Raw genomic sequence first — 14219 nt, forward strand, 5'->3', positions numbered from 1 at the left:
TGAATTTTTTCAATAGTGACCACCAGGCTGTGCTCATACCCAGGCCTCTGGGTCAATCGGGTTAATTGGGCAAACCATTACCGTAATTGTAATATAATTAATTACATAACCATGTAATTGTGCCCATCCCTGATAAATGAACAAACTAATGAGTCACTGTTTAAGTGATTACCGCTGTGCTTCCATTTTAGTATTCTGAATGATTTACTACGTTCTATAATCAACAAGCTGATATCATATCTTAACTATCATCTCTATTCCAAAAGCATTTTTCTACTCGTATGTGATAAACCCCGATCTTCACAAATATAAATATAGGTAATTACTCCAAATACATAGAGTCCCTACTGCTACTTCACAGGACGAAATGAACAATGACAATATCTTTACAAAAAAAACAATGATAACAATGTGTCAGGCTACCAATGGTACACATTTTATTGGCCTTACTTTACAAGTTTCTAATATCAATAACTCGACTTTGAATACAACACATAGGTAGCAATTCACAGTATAATCAGCTATAACATATTATGAAGTACTTCCCAACTTGAAATCCAGAATAATGATACATTGTATAATAATGATACATATAAACAAATGAAATATATTTTTATCATATTCTTCTATTTAAGGTTTCCTATAACGGCTACCAGAACAATTCCACGTGCAGTGATGACGTCAGGTTTTGCCGGCTCATTAACGTTATTGGTGACGTCAGTAGCCGGATGACGTGTTCATATCAGTGTAATTGTGCAACTGCCGCTCAATGCTATTTCTTGCAATTGTTGTTAGCAAGCTCCTCGACGACCAACTGGAGCCTGTGTGAAGTTACGGCTCAACAGCTAACAGAACTTTGATGCAAACATTGGAACATACATGTACTCGTTGGTTGCGGAAAGATATACTTAAGTTCGCGCACGGTTACTTAGACAGAAGAAATCATTAATATCAATGATAAAAAATTTAAATGTGACACATTATGAGAAGTGCATGACCTTGCCTGTCCTTGGGGAATCCCCTCCAGGGTTAATGGTTTCATTTACGAACGACTTTATAAAATCTTCCCTACTAAATATTAGCGGAACTGGCTTGCTTGTGACAATCTCCGGGAACACCAGATGAAGGTCAAGTAACAACATAAATATATATATAAAAAACTAATGATCCAGTGATTACCGCTGTTTTTCAATGTTTTGAATGATTTACTACGTTCTATAATCAACAAGCTGATATCATATCTCAACTATCATTTATATTCCAAAAGCATTTTTCTACTCGTATGTGATAAACCACGGTCTGTACAAATATAACTATTGTTAATTAATCTGAATCTAAGTCTCTACAGCTAATTCACAGAGGATGAAATGAACAATGACAATATCTTTACCAAAAAATATATCTAATTGTTACGTAATTTTACAGGATGCTACCATTTATAAAAAAAAAACTTTTCATGACGTCAATCGGTTACGTTGTTGAAAGTATCTGGCAGATCGCTCCAAATTATTAATGGATCCATCAGTACGCGAACAGTTCTTATGGAACAGTCTTATTTTTCAAAAGGAGAAAAGCTTCGCACTTACAGCTGTTAATAGTACGATAATTAAACAATAAAAAATCTAGCTAATTAGAGAATTCTGAGGTATGTGGGTTAATTAAGACAAAAGGCATGTTTTATAGTAGCCATCTTGATATCATGGTTTATACAGTAGCATACTCTGATTGGTTTACTGATATACAAATTTTATAATCATCTTATCATTTATTTTCAAGTTCTTATTTCTGTATACAACACTGCCACCATATATTCCAGCTTCATGTTGTTGTTTGTGTAAAATAAATGGAATCATCGTTACTCTTTTTTATTACATAATGCGTTTGATTTTCCTTAACTATAAACACAAGCTATATTTTGAATTATTTCAAGGCTAAAAGGACTATTGCACGGTCACGTGCGAACTATTGAACACCTGTGACGCTTTGAAATTTGGTCACGTGCGAACTATTGAACACCTGTAACGTTTCGGAATTTTTCCTACCCTTTCAAGCGTCAAAGTCACTCAGATGTCAATACTGCCGACGACACTCATGCTGACTTCTAGGCCTACAGGAAAGTCGACATGTCAGCGATTCTAACTGTCTTTTAGTGATTATGTAATAAACAATTTAGCATGGGTGTCTGCAATAGTCCAGAATATTTGACACGATTTACTGGTGTTCTATTGCACGAGGCCGAATTGCACAGACACTCATGATATATTTGTATAATAGTACATTTACTGATGGAGGGAACTTCTACACTAGGTCTTTTCACAAGGACCTGAGAATTTGTTTCCATATTTGTGTATTTAGAGCAATCCTAGCAGCATATACAGCACCTTTTCAAACGTTTTATGGGGCAAGATTAACATCCAGTAATAACTACACCCCTCTGTACAATGAGCACCCTCTAACACATTGACCAACATGTTCTCATGTCCCTGTGTGTCTTCTGACCTTAAGTGTATTTAAAATTTTAAACCAGTCACAAGAAACGAAAACCACAAAATATGTATGTACAGCATATTAAAATCTGGATACAAGATATGACATGTTAATGTATGTAAATTACACCAGACAGGTGTACAGGGGATCGCACAAAGAATAAACACGTGAGGCGCATTTTATGTAACTTTCAGTAAAATATAAATATATTGAGATAGTTGGTAGATAATCTTCACCGCCTCTGTGATTGTTAGGGACATCCTGACCGCCTCTGTGACTGGTAGATACATTTTCACTGCCTCTGTGATTGTTAGATAATCTCCACCGTCACAGAGGCGGACAGTAAGCCGAGTAGATACATCCTCACCGCCTCTGTGACTGGTAGAGACAACGCCGCCTATGTGATTGGTAGATACATCCCCGCCACCTCTGTGATTGGTAGAGACAGTATCGCCGCCTATGTGATTGGTAGAGACATCCCCGCCACCTCTGTGATTGGTAGAGACAGTATCGCCGCCTATGTGATTGGTAGATACATCCCCGCCACCTCTGTGATTGGTAGAGACAGTATCGCCGCCTATGTGATTGGTAGAGACATCCCGCCACCTCTGTGATTGGTAGGGCCACCTCTGTGATTGGTAGGGACATCCTCGCACCCTCTGTGATTGGTAGAGACAGTATCGCCGCCTATGTGATTGGTAGAGACATCCCCGCCACCTCTGTGATTGGTAGGGACATCCTCGCACCCTCTGTGATTGGTAGAGACAGTATCGCCGCCTATGTGATTGGTAGAGACATCCCCGCCACCTCTGTGATTGGTAGGGACATCCTCGCACCCTCTGTGATTGGTAGGGACATCCTCGCACCCTCTGTGACTGGTAGAGACATCCCCGCCACCTCTGTGATTGGTAGGGACATCCTCGCACCCTCTGTGACTGGTAGAGACATCCCCGCCACTTCTGTGATTGGTAGAGACATCATCGCCGCCTCTGTGACTGGTAGAGACACCATCACCGCTTCTGTGACTGGTAGATAATCCTCACTAAAGCCGAGTTATAATTGTTGTACACATCAATATAGACTTCAAAATTGGGTATCGCATGATTCACATTCTACAAAATAAAACATTGCAATATTTCAAAATCCGTGTAAGATAAATCATTCAACAACTATATCTTATATCAAGCTGTATAACAAATAAATCATAAAACTTATAACAGAACATATAAACAGAAAGAAAATAACAAATAAGATTTTAAAATAACCCCAATAGGAATTTGGTGATATCAGTAGGAAATGTTTTCTCAGCCAGCTAAGATTGAGATTTATTTTTTTCGAAAAGATAACATTTTCTCAAGACATTCTCAAGTCTCTCATTGACATGTTCAAAATTTCTCGGTCAATTTAAAATGGAGATATCATAAGCAAATTGGATAAAACGTGACACCATGGAGATGAAAGATCACGAGGATGTGACGACACCAGCAGCGTGTTCCATTAAACGGAACGTTCCGGTTGTGCCAACTAGGAACGGGTTCGCTAAATGGTACATGACGTTCCAATCACGTTCTGCGCACGCGAAATCCAACATGGCGGACATAATAATGATTGCGTCAGCGTCCTATACGTTTTTGTCGTTTTTCAACGAGGACGATGACGATACTGTAGAAACAGCAGCGGCGGTTTGTAATATAAGAAACGAACGTACCCGAATTTCTTTTTATGTACTGACCATTGTCAAATAGTATGATGAACAAGAGTTTCATTATCATTTCCGAATGACCAGGAGTTGTTTGAATTTCATGTTTTTTTTAATTTCATTTTTTTTTTAAATTTCATTTTTTTTTTATTTATAAATCTGCTGGCATGATAAATGCTGCAATCAAGCATATTCAAAGTTTCAAAATTTCAACAAAGATGTACAGCCAGAATGATATGCGATTAACTAACAAATAGATTATTATCACTACTGTAGGCTATAGACTTCCGACCCTATCAGACACTATCCAGCATATCTGATTGTCCCTGGATGTTTTGAAATCTTAATAGATCTTATTCATGGCACTGGTAAAGTGCCGGTCTATCATGAGCAGGGCCGCAGACCGTTTCGATGTCACTGTCAGTAGTATCGCCAGGACTAAGGCGCGAGTCATCATCGCCATAATGGAATATGATGAAGGAGTTCATCGTCTGGCCAACTGGTAAATAACACACAATCTACCTTTTACGATGCCATCTACTTTCACTTTTGAACTTGATAGAATATAATACAGTCAAACTTCGTTAACTCGTACTCGGATAACTCGAAAACCCCGTTCAACTCGAAGTATTACTCCGGTTCCGGCAAAAATCCTTTTTCTTAGTAATAAAAACTCTGATAATTCGAAAAACTCGGTTATTCCGAAGTAAAATATTGGTCGCGATATTATAAAACCTATGTAAAATGTACCGGTTATCCCGAAGTTGAAAACATCATTTTCAATTTTAAACAAAATGTGTCAACAAAATACTCATCGTACATTTGTACGTCTTGGTTAAATTGTTTACAATTTCGTGCACGGGAAATATCCAGTTTTTGTTTCGTTTTGTTATTAAATTACCTTTAACATATCTATTTTTACTGTAAAACCCGTCTTTTTTAAGATCCAACAGTATTGATGTTGACAAACAGAACTTACATAATCCCTTTGATGATTAAAGCAGTGCGATAATTATACCCAAGTTACACCCAAGCTGGCGCCTCTGTACAGCTGTCTAGGTTACCATGTGCGTTCAGGCGGAACTATCCGACACACCTGAAATCACAACTATGGCCGGGTAACGTGTGAATTAATTCCAGGACTTCGTTTCTGATCGAACTATGATAAACTGTGCATTTCCTGCTGCTACTGCACTTGTCAACACGTGATCTGTGCCGATACATTTGTGTATGTATTATTTGCCGCAGACTTCGTATATTGGTTTTTTTTATGATTTTTAACGATAATATAAGTTTTGTACCACGACAGAAATTATTTAAATAGATTTTAAAGTGATGAAATTTTGTGTTAATCTTCTCGTCTTTCACTCACTTAGAAATGGCATGTCGGACACGCCTCCCAATCACAAATATACTGGCTTACTGGATTTCAAAACGATATGATAGTATTGTATCATATATAATTTACTTTTTAGAAATGTCGTGTCTAGCACAAATAATAAATACGATTTTTTATAATTAGTATTTGGAATCAAATAGGCGTGTTTCTGTTAAGGATGCGTTTTTATGCAGAGATGTAAATGATTTTTATAGGTATAATATACCAACACGTCTACCTTGAAACTCGGTTAACTGGAAGACTCGGATAACTCGAAGTTTTTCACGATCCCGACGACTTCGAGTTAACGAGGTTTGACTGTAGTTTAAAATGGTCATTTAAATCTACTTACGCGGCACAACGCCGCAAAATAGGCCACAGTACATAGTCCTCGTCCTCCTATGCCGTTTCAGTCAATTCAAAACAATGCGGGTTGAAAGTTCACAAGAGCGATAACTCCTGCAGGTGCATTCGATCGACACAATATTACTAGGTAAACCTTGTCACATTCAAATTCGATGTAGCTATTAACAATTCCAGTTTAATTACCGGCAAGTGTTTCGACAGACTTTTTTTTTAATCATCTGGATATCAGCAAAATCGTTAAGGAAGAAAATGATAGTAAATACAATAATAGAACATTCTGTTGTAAACGGTCTAATATTGTTTTTTAAGACTGGCCAAATCCAAAGACTCGCCCCCTTTCTTCAAATATCTGGTTTCATATTTCAATATACAATATCATTATTTAATTTACTAAATGTTAGTTTGATCAGAAATAAAACTATCAACAAGTCATTCCTAAATGCCTCAGAGTAAAAAGAAATGGTTTTGGCTAATGACATTCCAACGGTGGTTACAAAAACGTTATACATAAACGTTTATTTAGGTGTTGAACATCACTGCTCCAACATTGTGATTGGAAGTTTCTGATAGATACAGTAGCATCGCCAAACATGTCGAGAAGTAAAAAGTATTAATAAGAGATTTAGAGATCTGAGGTATGTTTGTCTTCTCCCCTTAAAAATACCTTTCATTATATTTCACATTTAAATTAAATTTCAAGGAACTCGACGACAGATGGTCCAGGAAAAGTTCAAGAGGAAACATGTTTTATTTTAGAAATGCTTAATTTAGATAGACAGAAATATTGGTCCATTAGTACAATGTACACGTGTATATGTATAGTCAGACTACCTTTGGAGGCAGAGGAGTAAGATCTATTCTCTGACCCGTGCTTTAGCCCTGCACAGGACTGACCAGTACAGCATGTATGCATGTGCAGATGCATGTATGTATGTATGCATATATGATATATACACTTTAATGAAGTATCCACCAAAGAAGAGAAAAAGATTAATTTTATTACCCCTATTATCAATGAAGCCAGATTATTTCTAATCTGCCATCAATCTGTACAAAGGGACGAAATGTACCGAAACATGTTTTATTTTAGAAATACTTAATCTAAATAGACAGAAATATTGATCCATTAGTACACGTGTATATGTATAGTCAGACTACCTTGGAGTCAGAGTAACAACATCTATGCTCTGTCTCCGAATAAAACTGCATTCATTTATACGTGTGTCCAGACCTTTCATTTTCAACACCACATCATTCATCTATAAGGTGAATGCTTTTCCCGGAGATGTTGGTGCCATTGACGAGACGCACATTTCCATAGCTGAGCCAAGCATTCATAAAACCTCTTACTTCAACAGCAAAAAAAATCTATAGTGCTACAGGTACAAAAACATTTTTTTTAAATAATGCTCCCGTGTTTGTACTCCTATACGTATATGAGGTCTTATTCCACCTGATTACATTGGTGGATATTGCGACCTCATATCCCCTCAGCGTGTTTTTCTTGTAGCTGCCAGCGCCCTGATTCTAGGGCGCGACGAAAAAGTGTCATAAACCATCTAAAACGATAATTCATGTTAACAAATATGTGTACGCTTACTTGTTGATGAAGTATCAATCCATTTATGCACAAACTGTTGATGGACACCTCTTAAATATAATTATATCCACAATAATTCACTTGCAACCTACTGTGTTAAATATGGGTCACTAAAACAACTTTGCTGTTCCGGTTATTATAAAATACGGAATGCAAATAAAACGGAAAACGTAGCGCAATATTTTTACAGCGTTTCGTTTGTTTTGTCTATTTCAACTCCATATTTGGATAAACCGGAAATAACCTCGAGAGGTCACAATAAAAACAAGTATGGCGGTATATACAAATGGGACCTACGCTTAAACGACAAAAGAGGCTAATAATCACTAATCTTGGATATAGATATGGACACACGTGGATTGACTTTGTGTATTTATGATAGATAAATAGAATAAGGTAGGTCAGATCATATGAAATGTGAGTAAAGATAACTTTTAAATGACTTTAATTAGGTGGGTCACAGCAACAGGTTTTATATGCGGTGGTGATTAGAGGTTACATGACAGCCTGTCAAAAGTTTCCTGTCGTGTAAACCTCTAATATTATTGGAGTACCGTGTTTGTTGACAAAAAACGCACTTCGCCCGGATATAGCCTAAAGAATAGAGGCGTAAAATCCGGCAAAATAATAACGATTTACGTCGTTGAGTTCGCCATGAAAGCTGAGAATACCTTAAATATTATGCAACATGTACTAATGCAAATTCATCGTTTTCTGTTGAAATTCGACTCAAAGATCTTTCAACGGCGGCCATATTGGTTCCAACATGGAACCCTCAAATGAAACGTGCCAGACGAACCGGTTGGTTCCAGCGGAACGTCGCATTCCATTTACCGGAACGGCCGGTTCGAACTGGAACAACCGGAACGTTCCGCTAAATGGAACACGCTGCAGGAAATCCTTAATGAATCCTTAAAGAAAGGTCACCAAGGTCAATTTAGGCCATCGGTGATCACGAAGGTTATCATCAGGTACAGTTATAGAAGGTATGTCACAAGGGAGAAAGTAGGTCATCATGCAGATTGAGGGTGAGTAAAGAGATGATATGCAGTTCAACAGTAGGGAAGTTGGATCAAGAACATGAAAGGTATCTGGAGATAGGGGAGGTAATTAATGAGCAATTATGTCATCAGACAGAAGCAAGGTCATCCGGATCTTAGAAAAGTCAACGGATAGAAATCATGTCACTATTGAGAAAGTAGGTCTCCAAATTATGTTAGATCATTTAACTAAGGAGGACATATGTCACTAGGGAGAAAGTAGGTCACCAGATATAAAATGTAGGTCAACAGGTCATGAGATAGGTTTGTCACGAATGAGGAAGAATGTCAACAAAGGTCGTCCTTCAGTGACGGAATAGTTCGCTCATATCTTTAAAGTCTTTTCTGAAACAATTAGAGAAGAAACATATTTTGTGATATCTGAATTCGAAATATTTAGTCGGTATCAACCAAACAAAATTGGTGCAATCTTGTTAAGCTCTCATCGTTTGGATAAAACTTATGACAGAAAGCTTACCGCCTCGAACGTTCTCCTGGATAGATAGATCGCCAAGTGCTCTGGATACCAGTGCTTCCATCTCAACAGGTTGTCGGTATTCAACCAGAATCAGCTTGGGCACAACCGGTAAGTCCACAGTCTTATCAGCCTCTGTATCGATATCGATGACGTCACCACGTTCTTCGACAGTACGGCAATGCGTTTCGTTCAGTGATAAAAGTTCGGTTTCATATTCCGCAAGTTTCTCCCTGTTCAAAGTTCCAAACTGTTTACATTTCTTTAGACGTAATTCTGTCTGTTTGTCAACTTCCAATTTTAACAGCATTCCAGTATTCTGTATCTGTTCTACTAACCTGTTGTGGAGCTTTTCGTTATCCTTTGCCTGCAGTTTAACGGCGGCTCCGAGTTCCTTTAACAAGTTGCTGTCAGCCAATTCTTTCGTTCCAACAGATTGTCGAGACACCGCCTTCTCAGCACTAGAGTCGTGGAGGTCGATCAGAGTATGACCACCGTGGTCGGATAATGTCACACATTTTTCGCAGATCAGCATCGTACATGTCTTGCAAACGGAAAGCTTTGTTTGAGCAGATATTGGTTCATCTGGAACAGCCGTCTCCATGTTGAAATCGTAAGTCCTACCTTAGATAAACAGTGTATAGATATACTAAGTGCACAACATCACCCCGCGGCGCTATCTTTGTATATTATCACATTACTGGACTATGATCTCATGCAGTAATCACACAAGTACATGTAGCCAGTGATATCTCTTTTTACATCGTATGGATGTTTTTAAGACATGACCGAATAATCTACAATCATACATTGATGTCGGCCATTCGTCAAACAACTAATTGACAGATATTCATTGTGTGGTATTTACATATAGTTGGTAAATGTTTATAAGTATATCTACCGTAGATCAGTAGTGCAAAACCGTATCTCTAGTTCAAAACACTAAATCGAATATGAATAAAATATTGGACTTCAATTTCAATTTCAATTTGTTTATTGACCTTGAGCTTTGCAGCTCATCAGTAGAAAACATATATAACTGAGAATTCCATGCGTCCCAAAAGGATAAGAGTCTTCTGCTTTATCAATTCCACCCACCACATAAATCTAGGTCGAATATAATAATGTCACGTTCTCGGAATGAGAACCGAGATAGTAGCAAGGCATTGAGCATCACACATGTCTAACTTCACATCGTAGTGAATATAATAGACCTCACGATATCATGGTGTCAAACAGAAAATCATTTTCATCAACCTGCCTCTCTGTGCAATATGCTCTATTTTTTCTCTTACAAGACGATATATATTGGCGAAAGCTTGATGTTGGGAACTAACCTTTGCATACTGTATATTTGGGAACGAGGGATGTTACTACATTGTATCTAGAAACAAAAAAACTAGATAATTATAACAGTCTGTGTCATTCAAAGTGACTTAAAACGAATTCCCAACACACGGTCCATATATACCGCCGAGATGCGACGAAAGCGCTAAAGACGAGTTGTCGAGTTTTTCTGTATGTATTACTTCGTCCATAGGGATCACATAGTTAACGATTTTATTATTATATATACATATATATATGATGCGTTTGTAACAGGAAACGAGTAATATGCCTCCACCAGGCATCGAACCCAAGACCCTCGGCTTACTGTCCACCGCTCTATCAACTGAACTAAAAGTAAATTCACCCTTACACGAAGCGTGAAGGCGACCGTATCACTGTTTCCAACGAAAACCTGCCCACATAGTATGTATGGAGACCGTGGGTTAAAACGTGCCAAGTCCCCATGGTATCATTCTTATGATAAAACTTAAGTGCATTTTAAAATTATTTTGGATATATTATCAGCAGATTTTTTTTTTTTATATTATATTGGTTTGAATGTATTTATTATCTCTCTACAAACGGCAGATGGAAAAAAGAGGAAGAATAAATCATACATCGCTACTCGAATATCACAGTATCAGTCAATCGGACATAATTCAGCGGTATTTGAATATTCATGAAGCGTTTCATTACGACTAGGGCATTATATCGGGTCACATGTCACTGGGATTGTTTCATGTATGAACATAATGAATACATGTACAGTTGAGTGTAAGCTAATTACCTTTACACCTAGTGCACTACGTTTAAACTAGTAGTGCACTACATTTAAACTACAGGTAAACTAGTAGTGCACTACACCCTAAGAGGTGATGAACAGCAAAACCCCCATACAGGTAATGGACAGTATCCAAGGCTACCTGTGATTTTTACCTGTACTGTATATATAAGGCTATCTAGAAGTTATATTCAAAGAGTTATTAAAAAGGTTTTGGAAATTTAGTTTGATGTTATGTTTCAACATTTCTATTCTAGTTAATTATACATTGTAACTAAGTTAAGACAGATTTACTTTATAAATCTTTAACTAAGTTAAATTGTTCAAGTCAAGTTTCATTTATCTTTTGGTACTTTATATTTTGTATTGATTAATCAGTTATATATTTCACATGTTTAATTCCAGTAATTTTTTTTTCATCACATGAAAGTATATAATAAAATATTTGAAAACAATTATCATTACTTGAACATTTTCATTTGATACATTTAATTTATATTGTAGTTTAATTTCAGATTAAATTAAGAAGCATATTCATAATTTCATTTTTGATGTGATTTTATGCTTATTAAAACCTAATTCAGCCCATAATATATGTTGTACATTCTATGTGTATACATCCAATGCTTAAAGTCAGAAACCTGAACACATAAAGAAATTGATTAAACATTGATTTAACAGGTAAAGAAACAGATTCTTTGAATATACTGGTAATTAAGTGATCTTAACTGTTCTACATTTCAAAATTTAAAGTTTATAAAAGGTAAATGTTACTTGTAATACACCTTCCATCTTCCTTTACTGAAATAGTTGAAATTTCAGTACATGTACCTGTGTGCAGGTATCTAATACTTTGAAGATCTAATTGAAGATCTAACATATTGGATCTGATTCCAGGTACACGTACATGTATCAGTTACAGGTAACACAGAATGAGATAATGGCCTGAGGGAACAATTAATGTCATTTTGTTATGAAATACAGATAGTGGCAAACTTGGGGAGGGGGAGGGCTTTAGTTTGTTTGGGTTGTTTTTGTTTAATGTCCTATTAACAACCTGGGTCATTTAAGGACGTGCCAGGTTTTGGAGGTGGAGGAAAGCCGGAGTACCCGGAGAAAAACCACCGGCCTACGGTCAGTACCTGGCAACTGCCCCACGTAGGTTTGGAACTCGCAACCCAGAGGTGGAGGGCTAGTGTTAATTAAGTGTCGGACACCTTAACCACTCGGCCACCGCGGCCACAGGGGGAAGGCAACAGTTTTAAGCTTATATAACACACATACATGTTCATTATCTGGAGAGGTACTTGTCATACAACACTTGAATTATACAACACTTGTATTTGTAATTTCATAATTTTCCTCTATAAAGTTACCTGGATACATTTTTATCAGCATTTTTAAAAGTGTTTCCCTATTGCGTTAGGAAAATGATTAATTGTTCTTTACCTTAAAATGGGGATTTTACCTCTTCTTGTAATTAAAGAAAATCAGCATAAAACTATATTTATTGAATATCTTTATTGTGAAGAAAACTGTATATAAAAAATAATTATTTCTTGATGATTCGCATAAAAAAAACCTTTGAATTTTTGAAAAAACAGATAGATATTATATGGGTAATGTTAGATGCTAATTACAGGTAGGTAAGGCAGAGGAGCCTGGCACAGCATGCTATAAATGGACTATACAGCAAATTTAGATTCGCGGGTGGCATGTCTTTTGGTGTGTTTAAGAACCTTTATGAATCGTTGGTGGAGCCCGTACTTTTCTATTGTGCCGGTATATGGGGAGTAAATTCTTATCGTTTTGTTCAAACTGTGCAAAACAAGGCCGGGCGCTACTTCTTGGGCTCCGGAAAAAATGCTTCGAACGTGGCGACCAGAGGCGACCTCGGGTGGAACTCGTGCGCAACGAAACAAAAAATAGAAGTGTGTAGGCTTTGGCTAAAAATCAAGTGTTGTGAGCCCGGGCGTCTTATAACAACAGTTCATATCTGGTCTCTCTCCCGAGGAAGAAGCTGGGACAAACGCGTGGAATCTCTGTTAAATGTACGGAACTTGAACTCTCTTTTAGAACCTAACCCGTCTTATACATCATGTCTCAATGAAGCAAAGCTATCGCTCCGACAAGAGGATGAAACTACATGGTATAGACAGATGTGGAACGATTCTGGTAAAGACAACGGTAATAAACTTAGGACCTACCGAACGTATAAATATAGTCTAGCTCCGGAACCTTATGTGACTTTGATCATGAATTATAAACATCGACAAACCTTAACCAAATTTCGTTGTGGCAATTTGAACCTTAAAGTAGAGACGGGTCGGTATTCTCATCCTGTTACGCCTTTACAGGAGAGAAAGTGTACTTTATGTCATTCAGGCTCTATAGAAGATGAAACTCATTTTCTCATAGATTGTGACTTTTACTCAGATTTGAAACTTTCTTTATACAACAAAGCATTATTTTATTTACCAAATTTCACAAATCTTGATTCTTCAATCAAATTACAATTTCTTATGCAAAATGCGAGCTTACAATCCACGTTAGCATCGACATTATACAACATGTACAGACGAAGATTATGTTTTAATTTTGTTTAATATGTACATTATCATGTATTTTTACCCAAATATGGAGGTTATGTTACTACACTGGTAGTTTTTACTAATCTTGCAATTTTAGATAAGTCGAAGTTGTGTTCTTAAATCCTAAATAAATTTAAGAAGATACTTGATATTCTTAACAGGTACAATTTTTTAAGTGTCTCGTAAGCCAAATATGGCTGGACATTTTTTACTCTAATTGGTATTTTTATCTATCATGACTGTGTTTTTACCATGTTGTAAAAATGTGTGACACTCTAATAAATAAAATATTGTATTGTATTGTATTGTATCAGTTACAGGTAACACAGAATGAGATAATGGCCTGAGGGAACAATTAATGTCATTTTGTTATGAAATACAGATAGTGGCAAACTTGGGGAGGGGGAGGGCTTTAGTTTGTTTGGGTTGTTTTTGTTTAATGTCCTATTAACAACCTTGGTCATTTAAGGACG

The 14219-nt window shown here is 36.9% G+C and overlaps 1 protein-coding gene across 1 annotated transcript; it reads right to left on the reverse strand.

Moving 5' to 3' along the window:
• Nucleotides 1-1550: 1550 nt before the first annotated feature.
• On the reverse strand, nucleotides 1551-9783 carry LOC117343934. Its single transcript, XM_033906503.1, has 3 exons — nucleotides 9049-9783; nucleotides 3115-3599; nucleotides 1551-2974 (listed from the first exon to the last, which is right to left on the reverse strand). The coding sequence occupies exons 1-2, from the start codon at nucleotides 9647-9649 to the stop codon at nucleotides 3571-3573; spliced, it is 630 nt and encodes a 209-aa protein (XP_033762394.1). The 5' UTR covers nucleotides 9650-9783; the 3' UTR covers nucleotides 1551-2974; nucleotides 3115-3570.
• Between the last annotated feature and the right edge of the window lie 4436 nt (nucleotides 9784-14219).

This window comes from Pecten maximus, chromosome 15 (genome assembly GCF_902652985.1).
Source record: "Pecten maximus chromosome 15, xPecMax1.1, whole genome shotgun sequence".
Taxonomy (NCBI): Eukaryota; Metazoa; Mollusca; class Bivalvia; order Pectinida; family Pectinidae; genus Pecten; species Pecten maximus.

Excerpts from the sequence above, each read along its gene's own strand:
- LOC117343934 (XM_033906503.1), bottom strand. The coding sequence starts at position 9,649 with ATGGAGACGGCTGTTCCAGATGAACCAATATCTGCTCAAACAAAGCTT. Across the intron at positions 3,600-9,048 it reads CCAGGAGAACGTTCGAGGCG|AATGTGAATCATGCGATACC; the intron begins GTAAGCTTTCTG and ends TTTATTTTGTAG.